This window comes from Anas acuta, chromosome 2 (assembly GCF_963932015.1).
Source record: "Anas acuta chromosome 2, bAnaAcu1.1, whole genome shotgun sequence".
In the NCBI taxonomy this organism is placed as follows: Eukaryota; Metazoa; Chordata; class Aves; order Anseriformes; family Anatidae; genus Anas; species Anas acuta.
This window is the reverse complement of record NC_088980.1, coordinates 55,700,770-55,723,275: the sequence shown is the minus strand read 5'-3', so window position 1 is coordinate 55,723,275 and position 22,506 is coordinate 55,700,770. Positions and strand designations below refer to the sequence as shown.

Sequence of the window (22,506 nt, the reverse complement as noted above, 5' to 3'; positions counted from 1 at the left end):
AAAAAAATCTTTCCTGAAAACAATAACAATTATAATATAATCATTGACATTCTTTAGTATTTATTAGGGGATCTTTAATATTAGTGGATTGTGGGATGGTTGCATTTAAGGAAAACAATATATACATAATTAAAAAAAGTTAAATTCAAAGATATCTAGTCCAGCAAATTAACACTTAATTGCTTCCAGGGGATCAACTAAATTTAGTTGTTAAATTTAGAGTCTCCAATGTGCAGTTTTCAATGGCCTTGATTTTCAGAGGTTCTGAGCCATTGGTTTGATTTGAAAGTGTTCCTATCCTTCCTCTATTAACCATTTCCTTTTATTTTAAAGACAAGAGAGAGGTAAAAAATATATATCTATATATATAGAGAGAGAGAAAAAAAATTAACAGGAAGAGGCAGGATCATCTTCATTCAGAGCAAGTTATAACCTGTTTCAACTCACCACAAATTTTTAATCTGCACTGTAGATGAAGTTAGGATAAGCAGGTTCAAAAAAGAATTAGGCAAATTCATGGACAGTGGGTCTATAAACAGACACTGACACAAACAGGTAGAAAAATACCCTCTGGCATCCTTAATGCAGTGGCTGGAGTTTGGGGGAATGCAAAGGTAATGAACCACAAGTAATTGTCAAAGTCAGATCTTTTGTCTAACTATTGCCTCCTGTTGACACTGTCAGGCAGAGTTCTTACCAGTGCTGCCCAAAATAATTTCTGTTTCTATTCTTCTAATTACTAAATTGCTAGGAATGAGAAAGAGATGAGAAAGAAAACCAAGGGAAGAATCTTGAATAGTTAATTGTGTTGCTCCTTTGATTCTGGAAGCTGGAAGGTATACAAGAGTAATTGAAAGCTGTGAACAGCTTTCTTCCTCTCAGTAGAAGCAACACACTTCCACTCTTCCTTCAGTGACTGTGGAAATCAAACTGGCTTTGCAGATCATTAATGCAAAAAGTGACATTTTCTAGTGAAGGAAGAAAGAAGAGACTGGAGGAAAATTTGTTACTGGGAAAAGATGGTGAACAAAGGAGAAGTATATAGCTTCTCCAGGTAGTTTACAAATGAGAAATTTGTATCACAACACTCTAAGTGTTGCATTGTAAATCGACCTTACTGAATGCTGTGGAGTAACTGTCCACTTTATTCAGTTACCTAGTTTGAACTGTCTCAATATTGTGCCTTTAGATACTGGAACTGAACAGCTTTGAAACAGCAGGCCTAAACCACTAAAGTTAACACCATTTTTATTAAGGTGCATTTAAAAATAATAAAACCCATAGTTTTTATTAAATGCTCAATAGAATATGAAGATACTTGCAAAAGTTATACATTGTGAGAATGGTGTTCTACAATAGAATTAAATATATTATAGACTGTTAAGAGATCTGTTCATACTACATTAACTTTGTCTGGATATGTTTTTGTATTAAATGAAATGTTTCACACAAATATACATTTATGACATTCAAAGACCTGTGAGAATACAATGCAGTTATCTTTGTCCTTTACTTTTCTCTGAATTTTCTGTGGAAGGGGAACACTTCATAATAGAAAACACTGATGATTGGTTTCTTTATGTACCTTGATTTAATAACTGCAGATCTGGGGTATCATTGTACAAGGATTTAAATAAAAACTAATATTTTGCATGAATGTTGACCATAGTCCAGCACTTGCAAAGCCATTGCAACCACTGTTAACTATATTTGATGTAAATGTTAAAGGCTTTTTTGAGAAAGAAATCTGAATCAGTAAAAATATGGTTTGAATCTGATGCTCTAGCCAAACATAGAAGTTTGGCTAGAGCATCAGATTGCACAATCCATTTAAATGGATTAAGGGCATTTTGCCCTTAAAAGACTGTTCTTACACCATATGTATTAACTTTGGCTGTAGGGTTGGCAAGGAAAATGCAGCTCATCATAATTTGATACAGATAAAATTAAACACTTCTTACAGCACTCCTCAAAAGAGAGCTGTTTCATGCCTGTGGGGTACTTTTGTATCAAGACTATTCAAAACAGAACTTCAAGGCAGGCAGTGAGTTTCTCTCCTGATCCTTGCTGTAATACTATTTCTCCACAAAAGCTTGGGGAAAAAAGCTGTCAGTCAACAACAACAACAGCAAAGCTCTCTAGTGACTCAAAATATGTTCCTACATTGAGCAAAGATATCTTCAAAAACATAAAAATTTTCTTCTCGTATTTCTTGTCATCACAATACACTTGTCAACTTTTATATATAACTTTTTCTCTCCAATGTTTTTTCCTCCTTAGACTGAATTTATATGCTTTTAAAGCCATAAGACAAATAGCATTGGTACCATAGCAAAATAATCACATATGATTAAATATTCTGATGTTTAGAATGATATCCATTAGTTATCAGTTTTCATACTGTAGTGCATTACTTCATCTACTTGTATCAGCCCTTTCCAGCAGCTTTCAAAGCAGAAAAAATAAGCAAAGGGTTCTGAGGCAGAGCGTACTTCCACAAAAATGGACTATAGAGGTATAAACAAGGCAAAATGTGAGAGAGGAAGAGTGGTCCTGTTTCTAAACTTTCTTTTGTTTTGTTTTTTACATCCAACTTTTCTTTTCTTTTGCCCTTTTAGTTTCTCTACTGCAGTGTTTTACTATTTGTTATACCTTGTCATATTGGCATCTGCAATATATTTGCATAATATTCCTGATCTGGAGCTTCTGAACTCTAGACAAAGCAGCACCCTTCTTTTTTTTTTTTGTCTGAAGTGAAGCAGGATGGACACAAAGGGCTGTTCTCATTTGGCAGTGCAGAGCAAATGGTACACTGCAGCATCTCCCCACCTTTTCCTTGTATTAACTATAGAACATTAAGCAGCTCTAGGGCCTCTGATATCGATCACCGTACTACAGAATTGTCTGATGGTGGCTAGCCAGGGTGGGTGGACTGCTTGAGGTTAGGCTGGGCATTGGTCAGCAGATGGTGAGCAATTGTATTGTTCATCACTTGTTTTGTACACATTGTTAGTAGTAGTACTATTATCATCATTATTGTTATTATTGTTGTTGTTATTATTTTTCTGTCTTAATAAACTGTCTTTATCTCAACTCACAGGCTTCACTTTCCCATTTCTCTCACCCATCCCAGAGAGGGAGGTGGGGGCAGGGTGAGCAAATGGCTGTGTGGTGTTTAGCTGCTGGCCAGGTTAAACCACAACAGTTCTTTTTGGTGCACAACTTGGGGCCCGAAGGGTTGAGATAACAGATCTGACTGTATGTGCACAGTGAAAGCAATAGATGTGAAAAATGGCTCTGTCTAAGCTATAACACATTCCAGATTTAAAGCTATATGTCATTTATCATTTCAATGAGTTAAACACAGCCTTGTTTTGTCTATCATTATGGTCTGTGACACCCACTACTGTAGTCTGCAGTTCTGCTATTGTTTCATCCACTTTGCTCCTTTCTACCTGCTTCAGATTTTTAACCCTCTTTTCAACTATTCCAAGTAATTTTAGATCCTTCTGGTATTTTAATTAGCAGTTTTACTTTCCAGTGAAATGATCACTGATTGAATCATGCAGTCCTTTGCTTGGTAGCCAGGGTGTAAACAAAATTTTGACTGAAGAGTCAAAACTAGTATTTCCATGATAGCATAGAAACTAACATCAAAGACAACCAAAAACAAACAAACAAACAAAGAAAAAACAATAGGAGCTTCAGATATCATTAATGCTGTTGTTGGAGGCTATATCAATAAAAGTTATTCCGTGAAATGGGATTATGTGCCAAGGTTTTGCTAGTGGAGAGGTTTGAAGGGTGTCTTTTGTGAGAAGAGTCCAGAAGCTTCCCCATGTCAGATAAAAGCTAATTCCTGCCAGCTTCAAAGGGCCACTGGCCAAGGCTGAGCCAATGAGAGGTGCTGTTTGCACCTCTGTTAGAGCAGATTTAAGAAAGAAGAAAACTGTCATGCAACAGCAGCTGTGAGAGAGGAGGGAGAAAATGCAGAGAAAAACAACCCTGCAGACACCAGGTTCAGTGAAGAAGGCAAGGGAGATGGTGCTCCAGCCTCTGGAGCAGAAGTTCCCTAGCAGCCCATGAAGAGGCCCACGTTGTACCCTGCTGAAACAGATATTCATGCTGTAGCTCATGGAGGAGCCCATGGTGGATCTGGCCTGAAAGAAGTTGCAGCCCATGGAGAGTCCACCTTGGAGTAGACTCTGGGCTGAAACTGCAGCCCGTGAAGAGGAACCCATGCAGGAGCAGGGGATCTAGGGGGAGCTGCCACCTGTGGGGGACCTGTGCTGGAGCAGTTTGCTTCTGATGGATGGACCCCATGGTACAGACTCATGTGGGAGCAGTTCTTAAAGAGGTGCTGCCTGTGAGAAGCCCACATTGGATCAGTTTGGGAAGGACGACATTGGATCAATTTGAGGGACCCCACATTGAAGCATGGGCGGAGAGTGACAGAGAAGGAGTGGCAGAGATGAAGTGATATAGACTGACCACAATTCCTATTGCTCATTCCCCTGCACCACTCCAGGAAAGGAAGTAGAAGAGAGTAGATGAAGGATTGAGTGGAAAGAATTTTTAGTTTGCTTTCAGTTCTCACTGCTCTAGTCTGTCAGGGATAGGCAATAAATTACATTAATCCCCTTACAGTGAGTTTGCTTTGCCTCTGATGGTAATTGGTGAGTGATCTCCCTGTCCTTATCTCAAACTATGAACCCTTTTTCAAAATATTTTTTCCCCCTCTTCTTTTTGAGGAGGGAGAATGAGAAAGCTCTGTGGTTGAGCTGAGCTAGCCAGTAGTGTGATCCCATCACGTTCTGTCATTAGCTGTTAGAAATACATTTGTTATTAAAAGTTTTATAATAACCTTATGTAAGCTAGGGAAACCTACACTTGTATCTGATAGATTTTATTGTAGCTTGAAAATGCTGTTGCAGCATTCACATAAACTTAGTTCCATGATAGTCAAGTTGGAGAAGCTAAAACGACCAATTTAAAGTCCAGAATCAAGTAATTCTGTTAGTATACCCATTGCATTAGTGGTCAACAAAATGGTCGTACTATGCAGCATGGTAACAACAAATAAAAACCTTCAGCAACCGCGAATTTTTCACATTACTGTATTTTCAGTGGTGATTTTTTATATGGTGTTTAACAATCAAAAGTATTGAACAAAGCAAGTGTTTTCAGAGAGCTGTGGGATTCTTGTTTGTTTATTTGTATTTTATCATGTCTGAAGATATTTGGTTGCCCTCTCCATCTCTGGAATTTTCTCTCTGAATTATTTTCATATATTTTTCCACATATATCTGGGATAACTAGATCGATCTATGGTCTGGATGATAAAATTTCATTGTGGTATAGCTATTTTTAGGATTATGAATGTATTTTATTTTATATTTTTAGAAATGTATAATGCCAATACACAGATAGAAAATTATCAAAAACAGAATCTATTATTTAGTATTTTGTAAAATTTATTGGATTTCATGCAAATGGCTTTATTTGATTTAATGATAAAATAAAGTACAGATGGGGAAAAAGACAATGTAAAGAGAGATGTTTATAAGCTGAGTTCCATCATGTTTTCAAACTGTGAAAAATTGCTATAGATAACTATATTACAATTAATTGAGTTACTCGTGTGATTTTGAAGTTAAGCTCATATTTAAATGCCCTGATGAACTGGAAGCATAAAAAGAGACTTTTAAATAAGGGTGGGTTTATTTATTAATTTAATTACATATAAGAGGCTTAGTTAGTCCCATAAGATTAGAAATCAAGTTAGAAAAGTTTGTGAAAATATCAAGTTACAGACCCAATGCCAAGAAATAGGATTATATCAAAGTTCAGATTACTTTTGATCTGGTATTAAATCAAACCTTTTGTATAGATTTTTAAAGAATTGTTAGGAAGATTTGAGAGTCTGATAATATCTGTTTATATTTCAGTGAAACATTTGTGGACAAATATTGAATAATCAATCTTATAGCTAACTATATGAAATATAAATTAATTGAAAACAATTTTGGAACCTGCCCATATATTTTCATTATATAAACTGAGAACAATTAAAAAGTTAAAGCAACGTACAAGATTAAATATATATATATGTTTCAACCATTACAAATAATGTGAATACAGAAAAGAAAATGGGCTTTGTTTCTCTGTCAAGGACCTTTGAATTGCTTAATAATAATTGGGTGCATTCATTTGCCAGAATGGCAAACAAACTGGACAGCCACCAATTGTGTTGTTAATATCTTCATATTAAATATCTGAGCCTTGTTAATGCGTAATGGAGCTCTTCTTCCTCAATGCATCATAACCTTTCATTTTCTTTCCTTACAGAAGGGAATCCATATACATGGTGGGTTGGAAAAGCCAATGAGAAGCACTACTACTGGGGAGGATCAGGACCTGGTATTCAAAAATGTGCCTGTGGCATTGAACGCAACTGTACTGATCCCAAGTACTACTGCAACTGTGATGCTGATTATAAACAATGGTGAGTGTTCTACAAGAAAGCAGACTACCAGAATCTCCTAGCTTTTACAATTACTGCTGTTTCTCAGAAGGTCTTTTATTTAAATATTTCCTTTTTTTTTTTTTTTTTTTTTTTTTGCCAAAGAATGAAGGCAAAAATATTATATTTGATTTCTCTTTTGCAAATTATCTTCCCATCTTTTTGCATTTCCATTTTTTTCACAGTATCTGTGACTGTCAAATGTAGGGGATACGTTTGTGTTTTCAAGTAAGCTGAGCTACAGAGAATATAGCTAAACTTGCAAAGTCAACTGCTAATAGGAAAGGCCAGAATTTTGGCTGCCTGTGCAACTTTGTCTTCATCGTGTTCAGCTGTGTTACAACACAGTATTTAATTTCATCTCTGCAACTTCATTTGGAGAAATTCTACTAATATGAATGCTGCGTTTGCCTGAAAAAGAAGTGCGAGAGATGAGCTCACATCAATAATGTAGGGACTCTAAACCTCATTATTCATCTTCCATGAGAAAATGCATTGAGAACTAAGCCTGGAAAGTATTACAGAATGAAGCCCTGCATTTCAGAGGAAGCTATTGCACTTTTTAAGAGATAATTAAATACTCATTGGCCTAATGGCTGAGAGTACAAACCTATAGTCCTTTGGGGAGTGAGTGAGAATTGGTTCTAGTTTCTTCTCTAATAAACAGTTATTGATTCATCCCAGGTGGAACATCTTAACAGAGGGACTGAGGAAGTCCTAGCCCAGAGTATTTTACTGTCTGGTAACGGGGGCATTCTGCTGCAAGGTAATTGAAGTGGGTTCAAATCCCTTCAGGCAGAAAAGAGAATTAAACCTGCATCTCTGATATCCCCCATAAATGCTCTAGCAATGAGCTTACTGTTTAAAAAATGTCATTTTCTGTGAGATACCATCTCTGCTTTTAGAACAATGGGTTTATAAGCTTTAAGTGTTTTGTCTTCACAGGTAGTATCATATTTTAAATGGTACGCAATGTTCAGTGACTAATTGGACCCATACTTTTATAATCACTTTTCCCATTAATAGCAACTTAGAATCAGAGAATTATAGAATAGTTTAGGTTAGAAGGAACCTTTAAATATCATCTAATTCCAAACCACCTGCCACGGACAGGGACACCTTCTATTAGACCAGGTTGCTCAAAGTCCCATTCAGCCTCGCCTCGAACACTTCCAATGTTAGGGCATTCACAACTTCTCTGGGCAACTTGTTCCAGTATCTAACCACTCTCATAATAAAGAATTATATCTAATCTAAATCTACCTTGTTCTGAGGACCACAGAGATGGATGCGGTACTCCAGATGGTATCTCATGAATGAAGAACAGAGTGGGAGAATCACCTCCCTCAACCTGTTGGTCATGCTTCTTTTAATGCAGCCCAGGATATTATTACCATTTTGGTCTGCACATGCATGTTTACAGTTCAAGTCCAATTTTTCTTCTGCCAGTACTCTCAAGTCTTTCTTTGCAGGGCTGTCTCAATCCATTTGTCACCCAGTCTATACTGTTTTTGGGGATTGCTCTGAACCACAGGCAGGACCTTGCACTCACCCTTCTTGAACATTATGAGGTTTGCATAGGCACATCTCTCAAGCCTGTTCATGTCCATCTGGATGGCATCCCTTCCCTCCAATGTGTCAACCACACCACACAGATTGGTGTCATCCACAAACTTGCTAAAGGTGCACTTAATCCCATTGTCCATGGCACCAATGAAGATACAAAACAGTACCGGTCCTAATACAGACCCCTGAGGGACACCATTCATCAATGGACTCCACCTGGATATTGAACCATTTACTGCAGCTCTTTGAGTGTGACCATCCAGACAATTCCTTATCCACCAAACAGTTCATCCGTCAAATCCATGTCTCTCCAATTTAGAGATAAGGGTGATGAGCGGGGCTATATAAGGTTTTGTAAAAGTGACATTGACATATACATTGCTACTGTTAGCTTTAACATTGTTACGGTAATTATCAGTCATATTAGGGAGTGAACTACAGAGTAGCACAGAGATAAAGTCAATATTACAGACAGGGAAAACAGACATGGTGACAAACTTCAGAACTACTGTTATATAAAGAGTGAAAAATATAGCCAGAGGACTCAGACTCAAACATAGGCACTATAGCAATGTAGCACGAGGTAAGTTTGGTACTGTGAAAAAAATTGTAACAATAAAAGGAAGATGTAATAATAATTAGGATCATGGCAGAATTAGGAGCATTAACAGTTTTCATTGCTTCAGGCACTGGATGTGTATCCATAAATACTAGTCTCTGTACCATATGTTGACTGTTTTATTTTATGCTGTAGGAAATGCGTGGGTATGGGAAATATCATTGACATTTGGTCTCTTGTGGTTTCTCTAAGTGCCACAGGTGCTAATTTAATAAGCCTTCACTCAATAGTTTTTTTCTGTAACATCTATGCCCCTATATACAATGAGAATATATGGAATCTATTAATAAATACATTAACATAATTAATAGATCCTTTAAAAAATAAAATAAGGTTAATATCATAATAGATATGCAACTGTTTACTCAGAATTTTATCAAGAAGAAGCGATCATTTGGGAAATATATTTATTAAGTATTTTTATGGATATATCACTTTTCAGGAAAAACTGCGTATTTTAATACAATTAATGAAGAAGAGAAAAATGTATTTTAATTTGTGGAGTGTTCAATTAAAAAAAAAAAAATGAAAACCTTACTGTAGTCTTTAAGGACGTTTTGTTCAAGATTCATATTTGCTGTTCAGTTTCAGAACAGAAAGTAGCCAAAGCCATCCTTTATGGTTATAGGAATTATTTTGAAGAATCCTAGTTATGAATTTTCTCTAGTCAGGTTGACTGATACCTAAAAAGCAAGTGATCTCCAGAAGTAAGGAGATCTCTCTGACTTCACTTAGCAGCAAAACATCCTTAGCACAAACATCCATCACATGTGTTCAAACCTTATTTTAGCATATACAGTTTTCCCTATTCCAACTGTTTCATATACTATAAAATCATAGAACCGTAGAATATTCCAAGTTGAAAAGGATCTACAAGAATCATCTCATCCAACTCCCAGCTCCTCATCCTTACTGGTAAAAATATACATATATACATATATTTTATATACATAATATACATATAATATAATTATAATATTATATATATATATATTTATATACATATATATGTATATAAACCCTAGGAATGTTGACAGCTTTACTTTGGTACATATGGGAACATGATGCAAGGATCCCAAAGCAAGGCTTGACTAAGACAACTAAAATCTGGGTGTGGTGACACAGATATTAGTAAACTTGTGTAATTGAGTTACATGGGTGTTCCTGTACAGAAAGGAAATTCCTATTCATGCAGGGAAATTTGCAGCTTATGATGAGCAAACAGGTATCAGCTCAAAGACTGACAAAACATCTTGCCACAGGTATCACCCTAGGTCATCAGGACAGCTGATTTAACTTACAGTCCTCTAAAACAGAAGGTCTAAATAAACATCACGCTGGGTCTGAGAAACCAAACAGAACTTTTGCAGCAATTTTATAGCCTGGACCTAGCTGAAAGCATTGTATTTTATCATGATATACCCACAATTATTTACTTCTCCTGTCCAGACAATGTGGAAGAAGCTTATATTTGATTTTGATTTGATTTTGGTGTTTTTGTTTGTTTGGTTTTTGTTAGTTTTTTTGGGGGGTGGGAGGGAGGAGTGTATGTATGGGAAGTATGGGAAGTGTGGCCAGAGTACTAGCTAGAGTAATTAACCATATTAGGAAATGTAAAGAAGTACAACTGGAAAAGAAGTCTGAGTGGAAATTGTTGGAATGAAAGGGGAAGAGAGATTCAGCAAGGAATTCAGAAAGGAGATTCAGTGTTTGAAGTACAAGGTACTTTCTCAAGGGAAACTGAGAAGCCACTGAATCAGAATGATGCAGTGTAAGTAGAATATTGTCCAGAAATTATGATGCTGGGCAGGTCACATGCAGCCAGATTAAACACAATACTAAAGGTTCCTGGAGATACTGGTATGCATCCAGGCTTAAGCATAGCACATGTCAATTCCATTTGAAATCAGAAATAGTTCAGTTCCTTACTCACTTAGGCACTTCGGAATATCTATCTGTCCTTTTACCTTGTGTGCTCTCAATACCAGAGCTGCTGATGCAGAGAGAACTGGTGGGCTACATGACTCTGGCTTCTCCTATCCATTAGAAGCTGCTAAAGATGTGTTAGGGTATTTTTATTTTTTTTTTCAGTATTTCTTTCTCATCTAGGAAGCAACTGGAAATTCCACAACAATGGCATGTGATCAAAAGTGGTTGGTTAATATACTCTCTGGAAAAAAAAAAAAAAAAAAAAAAAAAAAAAGAGAGAGAGAATTTATCATTGGCTCTAATTAGTTACATTTTCCTGAAATTAATTTCTTATTTTTAACAGTATATAAAAAATCCCTAAATAAATAAAAGGGATCAAATATGAATATACCTAAAAGAACCTGAATGACTATAGAAGTTGCAGTGAGGAATATGCCTGATTACATTCAATTTTTATTAAAGAAATTACAATTTATCCAGATGGATTGACTGCCTACAAATATTCAAATATTTAAATAATACAGCAATATATTTAAGTAATACTTTGCAAACAGACATTTTGCTAAAATACAGAGGCCTGTATTTGACAAGAAACCATACATGAAATCAGGAAACACAAAACAAAACAAAAAAATGATCTAGTAAGATTAGCGACGTCTTGCTGCTTGGCCTGTCATCACATATACATGATGAATCTCAATTTCCTAGAAAAGGGGAACATTTTATAGAATGGTTGCCACTTCAAAAACTGTATTTCCACATTTTTGCATAGCTTAATGACCATCTTTGAAATGACTGACCAGAAAACAATTGGTAATTTGGTTGTGCTGTAACCATGCTCATTAATTGCATCTGTTCACTTTATAAAATCTGAAATATCTGAACTTATTTCATGATAAATATCTGAACTCATTTCATGGTGAAGGTGGGGAAGTTTAGCTGCCAACTTGCATTACTTCACAAGGTTGTGTTTTTTGTTTTGTTTTGTTTTGTACTTTGTAAATCCAGACAGCCTTTTGTATTTTTTTTAGAGTTTCCTTTCAGAGTTCCTCTGTACATTAACACTGACACCTCACATTAAGATAATTTCAGTCAACCAAATTTTAGCAGTACGTCAATATATAAGGACAGAATAAAAATCTACACTAGGAGGAACACTGAAGACAGAAAGTCAAGCATTCAAACCTTAGGAAATGTTAGATTTAATACAGCTATTATTACCTTTTTTTTTTTTTTTTTTTTTTTTCCCTGAATGATTGATAGTTTTGAGCTGAAACTTTCAGCAACAGAAAAGCAGATAGCCAGAACTTCATTCCTACTAGTTATAGTTTGCCCATTAAAACTACTCTATCAGGGAGAAGGGTCAAGTGAATTAAACAGGCTGATTCCTCTCCTGTTTTCTCAGCTGTGCCTAGCTGTAACTCCTGTGCAATACTGAAACAAAATGTGCGTATAAAAATATGGAATCTTCCCATTAATTGAATTTTGTCCTCTTTTTTTCATTATCTGTTTTATATTTTCTTTTATAGAAATTATGTACACCTTGTGTTTGACTATTATACATTCCTCTTTTCTGCTTCTCCCTTAGGAGAAAGCTAAATGTTTTTATTACTGATAACAAGAGATTAAAATTTTGAGGAAGGTGGGAACAGTAAAGATGGAGGGATGAACTCCATTCAGCTCTCAGCAATGCTACAGATGTGGTAGACAAAGTAGCACATTTCAAATTCTCATTTACTTGTACCTCAGTACCATCATAGGAGTCTGGCCTCAGATTGAGGCTTCATTAGACAAGGTTGGCTACATACACAAAAGGGCTGACTTTCTCCTCAATGTTCATATGATCATAAATATTGCTAATGCTATCCCAGAGCCAACAGCTCCATTCTGTAATTCAGGTAAAACCATGATCACTTTGTTTACTCTCTCTCCTTTACAAATGTTCCATGCAACTACTGATGACATGTATACATAGCTCAGGGAACCTGACAGATTTATAGTCTGAAATAACACAGGTTAAGGGCATTAGGAGTCTGGGGGTTAAATTAGTCATGAAACCTGCAAACACCCCTGCTGTTTTCTCTCTTTTCCCTCCTGTATTATTCACCTTTCTGTTTTGATAGTGGCCTAATTTATAGCAAACAGGCATTTAAAACACTTGGTGTCTAGTTGTCATCCCACTTATTGATGTTAAAGTAAGCATTTCCTTTAATGCTTGTGGATCATGGCAGCAACCAAACAGCTGAGGAGACAAGTCTTAGCCTTCTTCAGAACTGGAAACACAAGAAAATTTGTACATTGATGATACATGAAAGAATTGTCTGACTTATCTTTGTTTAAATAGAACCTTCTTGCATTGTGTTGTTTATTCGGTCCTATGCAGCTCTTTTGCAGTTATTTTTCATTCCACAAGGAATGCAAAACTAGCATATCTGAGGATGAGGGTACAAGAATCTGTATAAGAATCTTCGTGCATATTGTGCAGTATCTTTTATCTCGCTCCATGTTTTAAAATAGTTTAGCCCTAGCAACTTCCTAAAGATGAACAGGATGCCCATTTGGCAGCAAATTGAACATAAATATGAGTCAATAGTGTGCCCTGGCAGCCAGGATTGCCAGCCATGTCCTGGGGTGCAACAAGCACAGCCAATTGAGGGAAGTGATTTTCCAGCTCTACTCTGCAGTAGTGCAGCCTCACCTCAAATATTGTGTGCAGTTTTGGATGTCACAGTATAAAAAGAACACAAAGAACACAAAACCACAAAACCTTTTTTTTTTTTTTTTTTTTTTCTACAGCTTCCTCACAAGGGGGAGCACAGGGGCAGGCACTGATCTCTTCTCTAATGTCCCACGATAGAACCAGAGGGAGAGGCATGAAACTGTGATATTCAGAAAAGGTTCTTCACTGAGAGGGTGGTCAGGCACTGCAAAGGCTCCCCAGGAAAGTGGTCACAACACCAAGCCCAACAAAGTTCGAGATACATTTGGACAACTCTCAGACATACATGTATAGGATGATTTTGGGATGGTCCCGTGTGGACACAGGAGTTGGACTTAATGATCCTTGTAGGTCCTTTCCAACTCAGGATATTCTATGATTCTATGAACTTTGGGGTCATTCATCGTTCAGTACCAGCAGTGATGAATGAACCTAAAGGAAAAAATAATGACAAGACAATATCTCTATTCCTTATTTTATTAAACTTCATAATTAATGTGTGAGTGAAATATCAAGTGACCAAGAACAAAAATGTCTGCTATGTCTTGCCTAGAAATATAACAGATTTTTTGTCTGAATGAAGAGCTTATGGTCTTAACTTTAGAGTAAAGGACCTCCTGTCACAATTTGTCAGGTAAGGACAGAGCATGCTGAGCACTGCACAATACAGAATTCAGTCTTACTGTTATTTTCTCCTCTTCCATCTCCTTTTATTTACGTGCTAACTTAAAGAGTAATGACTCAGCCATCAGTGCAGTCCTAGAAGATGAAATCACTTCCATGTTGTCCAGCCTAAGGTATTCCACTCAATGTTTGACACTGCTTAACTCTTGAAGTGAGTGGTTATCTTCTTCAATTGTAGGGCCATCCCCTATCCCACCCTGAGTTTTCTTTCTAAATCAGTGGAATGCTATATAGGAATGGTGGAATGCATCTGGAATCTATCACATCTTCCGTTAGATGAAAACTGCAGTCCATGCTTGTTTGTTATTACTACTAGCAGTCATCTTTTAGCTGAAACACAATCACAGGAGAGTCCATGCAGCTGAAAGTATTACACTTCCAGTGTAAACAAACAATATATTTACTTTCATTTTTTGCTCTTCAGTGTGCAGAGATATATGCATGTATAGAAGGGAGAAGAGGAAATAATCATATATCAAAAGAGGTGAAGGGAAGATGAAAGTAGTAATATTTTGGATGGATGGATGGATGGATGGATGGATGGATGGATGGATGGATGGATGGATGGATAGGAAAAAAAAAAAAGAAGGGAGAGAAAACTATTATTATATTCTTGCTGCATTATTTTACCTCAAAGAAAAAGGTTATCAAACTTGTAAAAGAAGATTAAATTCTACAAATTTGTTTTAATGCACTTTTGTCAATTACCATTCTTGTTGGGCTGCTTCATGTCTCCCTCCTGTTTTGTTGTTGTTTTGTGTATGTGTGTGTTGCATAATTAGTGAATGCCCCAAGCTTTCCAAACTACTTCTGATCTGTCACTAATCATGGTTTGACATTTTGTCCCAGCCATAAACCCCACAATTCTTCTGTTATTTTTCTTTCATTTTCTTTGCTTCCTATTCATGCCTAGAATACTGTAGTGATGAAAGTTGAATGAAAATAAGGAAAAAGCCAATTTCCAAGGAAGCAGGCAAATATAAAGATAAGACAGAATCTGCTGACAACATTAGAAAATGTGATGAAGAAAAACAAATACAAATAAATATATATATATATATATATATGTGATCCAAAAGCTTTATGCTGTCACTGGAAAAGTATAAATTTATTTGCAATTACTACTGCTATGGAACAGGACAGTTAAAAATGCTGTCACGTAAACATGTAATTTCATGTCTAAGCCAGTATTTTCTGGGTATGACATAATGTGTAGTAATAACATTTAATGGTCCACAAGTTGACTGTAAAGTTAAAATATTTTTCAAGAGTATGAATTTAAGTATCTCATGTGAAATCTAAGATATTTATCCATTTTTCTGAAAGAAAATGGTATCAGAAATATTAAGAGGGTTTTATAATACCCAGGAATCAAATTGAAACTTCTGTATGGCATAGCACACCTACAAATACTGCTCTTAAAACTGAGTCTCCTGCTGCCTTTTAATTTAGTAAAATAGTCAAGAACAACTAAATTTTAATCACTAACATTACAAGCAACGAAATTGTGAGATCCTTTAAGGATCGTGACAAAAATTGCAACAAAATAAATAACATCAAAAGATATAAATACCGTGAATCAATATAGCACATAGATAATGGCAATACATGAAGAGAACGCTCCAAAATCTCATTTATTATCTTACTTTATTAATACAGCTTTTTTAATTGTTAGATTACCATATATAATGATTATGAAGCAGAACAGAACAAAAGGATAAACAATAAATATCTTCAGGTTTTGTCCTGAAAACTGGAGAATAGGAAAAGGATCTTCAAAGTAAATAAATATTGGGCATAGTTAACTTAGATAAAGAAATGAGCAGATCATTGAAAAAGCTGAGGAAAAGAAGCTTAAGTTTATTAAATGCTTTTGCTAAAGGCAGATCAATTCAGTGAGTCATTGACAGTGGTAAGGTTTTGCACTGTGTTCATCTATGCATATGCACATTCATGAGCTCACAAAATAATTCAGTCTGGAAGCGGCCTCCAGGGACTACCTAGTCCAACCTGCTACTCACGGTAGATCTGACTGACTGGCTGTGTCCCCCTGAGTCCTGAACACCTCCAAGAAGGTGTTCAGAATCCCTCTGGACATCCTGTGCAAGTGTTTGACCACACTCATTATGATTGTATTTTTTTTCCTGATATGTAATTGGAAATTCCCATGTTCCAACTTGAGATGTTTACCTCTTTGTATGCACACGTATATCTACAAGCAAACATATCTTGTACTTCTAATATGGGGCTGATGTAAGGACAACAGGCACACTTCCAGACCAAGCCTGGAATTTTTGGTTTAAACCAGTTATTGCTGACTAAAAGCCATTTCTAACAACATTTTGTAGAATCATTCATCATTGAAATAATGAAATATCCCGAAGTAAGTAAAGACATTGATAGTTACTGAACAAATCTGACTCTTCTGTGAAGAGAATTCAAAAAGTGCACTTTTTAAATCTCCACTTTATAAAGGAGCAAGACACTGAGGATATGGTGTGGGAATTCAGGAAGATCAGTTTTTGCCAGAAACTCATCTTAAAATACCTTCTACCTCTAACAGTTAATTGTTATATTTGGCATTATTTGACAGTTTCTGTATGTCCTGTATGTCATTTCATCATATCGTATAGACATACCCTGAAAAAGTGGACAATTTGAATGTGATATCTTTATTATTATATTTTATTATTTAGTGGAGGTACTGCCTTTACTTTTAGTCATGAAAGATCAAATATAAAAGGGCATTGCTCCTTACAGGGATCTTGTGCTGTGCTGTATTAAAAGAAAATTAATAACTGTCACTACAGGTAACACAATTCTTTTTTTTTTTTCCTTTTTTTTTTTTTCTTTTGTCAGAGGAGAAACAGTTGTATTGACAATACATCATAAAACAACCATTCATTATAAAAGCAATTTATTTCTGGTAATTTACTTTTATTAGAAGTACTGCTTCATAACAAAGTCTCAGAACTGATATATATCACTTTTTGAAGCAGGGGAGGAACAGGTCTCATCTACTATCATTATTTTTGTAGAGTATACACAATATTATATAGACCTTTGTTCTCTAATTGCATTTTTGAATCTGTGCCATTTCTAGCAAATTTTATTAAAATTATTTTTAATACTCATTTTAAAGCAAGTTGTTAGTGGTTACAGACAAAGAGGTATCAATAGCATATTCTGGCTTTTATGAGTTTTACAGCTAAAAACACAAAGATCACAATATTAGCACAAAATGTAGTGAAAATTAGAAGCTGTTTTTTACTGTCTGCATGGACAACAAAGAAACTCAAATGTGTTGCAACGTGATAAAAATGTTTGTTAGACACTCTGTAAAACACTTTCTAGCTGTGACCAGAAATATGTGTGCAAATCACTTGCATTTGGAATTATCAAAGATAAGTCATCAGGTGTTCAAAACGAAATATGAACAACTGATGAATAATGCTCCTTGTACTATTGTTTTGGGTTTTCTGTTAGGGTTAATCAATACCATAGCATGAGAGTGATGCAAGTGGAGAACTCAGAGTTCTTCTTTGTCTAGTTACAGTTATGTGCAGAAGTTACAGATGTGGCAGTGCCAGTTTTTCTCCATCACTTTTCCACTTCCACAAGTTACACCTTCAGTGTTGTCACAATAGGAAGGTTGTATTGCCAAATGTAGAGAGGTTTGTTCCACCTGGAGGAAATATGACAGTATGAAGCTTTCTGAAAACTCATACAGTAGTTCAGATATAATGTACCTTACTAAACACTGGTCTGGAAATACATGTATTTAGATTGAAAAGTTGTATTTTTGTAATTATCTTTAATAATAGAAACTATATGGTTTCATTTGTAAGAAAAGCATCTTAATCCAAGGAACAGCTAAAACATTTGGAAATTGATTTCATTTTCTATGGAAGTGGATATAGAAATGCATAGTTAGCATGTAGTATGGAAAATGCATTTCCCCACAACTGGAGACTTTTTGGAGAGTCAGGTTCCAGAGCTGAAGTTCTTGAGGGAGATTGTATTAACACTGCTGCATGCTATTACTTGTTTTAAAAAGGGATTGGCACTAAAACTGTGAAGGGAACAAAAAAATAATAATAATAAAAAAATAATAAAAATAAAAGCTCAGGATAGTTTTGTGTTTCTTGATAATATGTAAACATTAATTATTTTTCTTAATCTATGTTGTCATATAAACCCCCTCCATCAATCTGGACACCATATACATATATATCCTAGTTTTTATCCATGTCATCTTTATCCATAAATATCCTCAATTTTTTCTTGCAAAAAAATACCTCAAAGGTAAAGTTTGACAGTAAGGCCTGTCCTCCTCACACACTGCACATTATTTTTCTGTAGGCACACAGTTAAACAAGGCACCAGCACTTATTTTATACTTACAATGTATCTGTAAGGATAGTAGAATGAATTACAATTTGAAGCAATGTCTGCTGTCACTCCTTTCCTGGTAAACAGGATGACTTATCATATCTTAAGGGTTCTCAACTCAGAAAGAAAATTTAAATAATGTGTATTAGAACTGCCAGAATGCACACTGACTTTAATTTTAATTACAGCTCCCAAGACCTAATCTCAAGGAAAAGTTTCATGAGGTACTAAATCATCTAGTCTTCTACTTTGTTATAGCTTTTTCATCTTCAGCAGAGAATGAACACTAAAGAGAACATGGGGGAATGGAGTCAGTTTTTACAGAACAAATTCAATGGTGAAAACTGAAGACTGTGTGTGTAAACAACGTGGGAAAGTATTTTGAAAATTCATTAAATTCATGTTTTCTTTCTTTATAGAAAACTAAAGCAAAGAAAAAAAAACATATTTTATTGATCTGAATAATATTTTTTGAAGACTCAATCAGTTGACCAATTGATGCTTACTCCTGTTGATGATTTATAAGTAATGTTATCCTAGAATCCAAGAAACATTAAACTGTTTTTATTACTGTTAACATGATTTTTTTTACAAGTTTCTCTAATGAAGGATTAGCAAGGTAGTTATTCAGCTGTTCCAGAGTTGAACAAAACAATTCAATTTTTCTACCTGCCATTACTTAAAACTTTCTTAAGAATTTCTAGTGATGCATTTGTGATTTTTATATACCTACCTACTCATGATTTGTACATGATCTCAGTTTCCTCTTCTGATACATGAATACTTGCAAATCACTTAGAACCATGTATAAATCCTTATAACAGTTTATATTATGTTTATACAGCTAAAGAATGTGTCTGTAGACCTCCAGGTTCTATTGAATTTATTAACAGTGTGTCCTCTCTATCTTGAAACAAATTATTGTTTGCAAACAATTTGTGGGATTTTTTTGTGTGCGGATTTTTTTTTTCTGAAGATGTTGGAAAACAGTTAATTCATACATTTCCATTTTTGAATTCCTCTTCCTTAATGATATGTAAACATAGTTTCCTCATTGAATCATTTTCTGTTTGTATTCTTAAGATGTTCCTTCAAACAGTGGGTTACTTTGCTCAGAAAGAAATGGGGTAATTTCACCCAGCATTGTTATTGCATGCACATAGAGTCTTTTTTTTTTTTCATTTGATAAAGAAAAATAAGAGATGTTAATATACAATGGAACACTATTAGCATACCTATGCAGTGCATTGGAGCATAACACAATGACACTCAAAGCTAGATATAAACAAGTTAATTGGTATGAGAACTGTTTAAAACAGATGGGGGAAAAAAAAGTACTTCTTTACTGTTGCATTAAGGGGTGTATTAACCGTTATGGGCCTGGTCGGGTTCAAGGTATTGAACTATCACAATCACAGATTCTCCAATAATGCATTAACAGTTAGGGGTCTGGTTGGATTCAGATCACTGAACTATCACAGTCACGGATTCACCAATAATGTATAACCACCCTTACTCTAGTCACGTTTAATGAGAGCTATCATGACCAGGAACAATGCAATCAAGTGCGATTTATTACAGCAACAGGTACACAGATTCTTTGGACTGCTGGCGATAGTGACTGTCTGCAAAAGCAAGCTAGCATGCATGAAATACACAGGTGACACAGGTGTTACAGGTGTGCAGCATAGAAATTAACATGTTAAAAGGGTCAAAGACTCTAGAAAGATTTATAACCAAGTGTTCAAATCTCACCCAAAGGTGTCCCAATGGGGGGGAAGAGAGGCTCAGCTCTTTGACTGGTCCCAGGAGCCAGGAGGTCCTAAGTATGTTGTATTTCCTTGGGATGGTATCTCCCCTGACAGTGGTATCTTCCCTAACATCCCCTCTCTCTTAGGCCAATTTATATTATTTTCTATCTTTTAGGTGGAACTTGAGTGACTCTAGTCAAGCATATCTTAGTTATGATTGGTAAAAAGTTCTCCCATCTCCGTTTAAAGTAATAGTCTCTGAGAAATTCAGAGCACATGCTCAGTAAGGGGTAGTTGCATGTTGGAGGCGGGTAGCTTTTGGGATGGAGGTGTGTTTTGGTATTATTATGATATTATAATGAGCAAAAGTACACTAGGGTACAGCAGTTGTCAAAACATATCAGGTCCTTGGCTAGGGATAGCAAAAAGTGCAGCTTATCGGTCTCGGTGTGCACAAGAACAATTGAGTCCTCACCTGGTCACAGAGCCTAACCACAGTGTCTCCACTCCACTCTACTGTTCCTTAGAGCTAGCACACCAGGTTCCCCCAGCGCTATAGCATCTAACATTGGAAGCCCAGGGAACGCTCAGGTAATGCAACTACGCCCTACCCTGAAAGCCTCTTCAATGCTGTACATTTTCTTTAAAATGTGAACGTTAGCTTTATTTTCCTAGTTACTTCAGGCAATTGCACCGCATTTACACAGCTGGTTGTAAACTTCTGCAACTTGCTGCCACAGGAGATTGTGCAAGCAGACAAAGTAAGTATGTTCAGGAAAGGACATAACAGATTCATACATAACAGGTCAATAAACGGTAAGCACTGTGCACCCTGTAACATTTTTAATATGATGATGGTAGCTGGTGGGGGAGTAGAAGGTCAGCAGATGACAGAAAGAGTCAGGCTCACACACTCACCCTGAGTAGCATCTCTTATTGCCACTGTCTGCAGCAGGAGGATGGAGCAGGTGGACTATTGTTTTGATCCCACAGAATATTTCTTCTGTTCATGTTTCTCAGAAGGCTTTTGGCAAGGCTTATTTGCTCAGGTGTTGTCCTTGCCAGTGTAGCCAGACTGCTTCTCAGGGCAAACTACAATCTTTGCACAGCATTATATGCACTAGATGGGACTGGCAAAAGCTGATTTGTCTCTGCATTGTGTTCCATCTCCTATGTACTGAAAGGTTGTGATACCATTTTCCCTAAAAATACATTGCAGTAAAATACACTACTGAACAAGGAAGAAATATTTATTGTGACATTTGCGAACACAAAAAAAGGAATGTCCTGTGAATTGAGTATTTAAACCTGGAATTCATGCTGGCTTTATAGCTAGCATGAATGTTCTGGAACAGCTTTCAGATATGAGTATTGGGGTTGAGTAGCCAAATTCTTCCTAATTTGAGATGCGATCATATTCTAAAGAAGATTATGTAGTGTGGCTGTCTGGAATAGCAGAGAGCTGTAATCAGTGACTGCAGCCTCTGCAAAGTTGCTTGTGTAGCCTTTGCTTACAGTTAGAGGTGATAGATGTCTCAGTATCCCTTACCTCCATGGGGCAACTTTTATCTCATAGACTTTCATTTTAAGGCAAGAAACATCTGCAGTAAGCTACGTTTAAGCCATCAGGAAAGAAAAAAATGCATCAACATTTGGCAAATTAACATATTTATTGCATTAAAGTGCAGCACAACATTGTCAAGGCTCTGACTGCACCAGATGCAAACACTTTAGGCCCTAAGCCTTTGCAGCCAAATTATTACATTCTAATTTCTGTCTTCACCTAATGCAGATAAATAAAAGGGAAGGGAAAGGGAAAGGGAAAGGGAAAGGGAAAGGGAAAGGGAAAGGGAAAGGGAAAGGGAAAGGGGAAGGGGAAGGGAAAGGGGAAGGGAAGGGAAGGGAAGGGAAGGGAAGGGAAGGGAAGGGAAGGGAAGGGAAGGGAAGGGAAGGGAAGGGAAGGGAAGGGAAGGGAAGGGAAGGGAAGGGAAGGGAAGGGAAGGGAAGGGAAGGGAAGGGAAGGGAAGGGAAGGGAAGGGAAGGGAAGGGAAGGGAAGGGAAGGGAAGGGAAGGGAAGGGAAGGGAAGGGAAGGGAAGGGAAGGGAAGGGAAGGGAAGGGAAGGGAAGGGAAGGGAAGGGAAGGGAAGGGAAGGGAAGGGAAGGGAAGGGAGAAGGGGGGGAGGGAAGGGAGAAGGGGGGGAGGGAGGGGAGAGGAAAGGGGAGGGGCGGGGAGGGGAGGGGGGAGGGGGCATGGCCATGATGGAAAAAAAGTATTCTGCACTTCCTATCACCAGGTGATGTCCAGATATTTCCCAGTAAGCAT

The 22,506-nt window shown here is 36.5% G+C and overlaps 1 protein-coding gene across 1 annotated transcript in view; it reads left to right on the top strand.

The window, feature by feature from the left end:
* Positions 1–22,506, top strand: part of CNTNAP2 (contactin associated protein 2) — a 1,125,334-nt gene that overhangs the window by 919,777 nt on the left and 183,051 nt on the right. Inside the window, exon 14 of the mRNA XM_068674838.1 lies at positions 6,349–6,505. Coding sequence (XP_068530939.1) covers positions 6,349–6,505 — 157 coding nt within the window. The remainder of the gene's footprint in view (positions 1–6,348; positions 6,506–22,506) is intronic.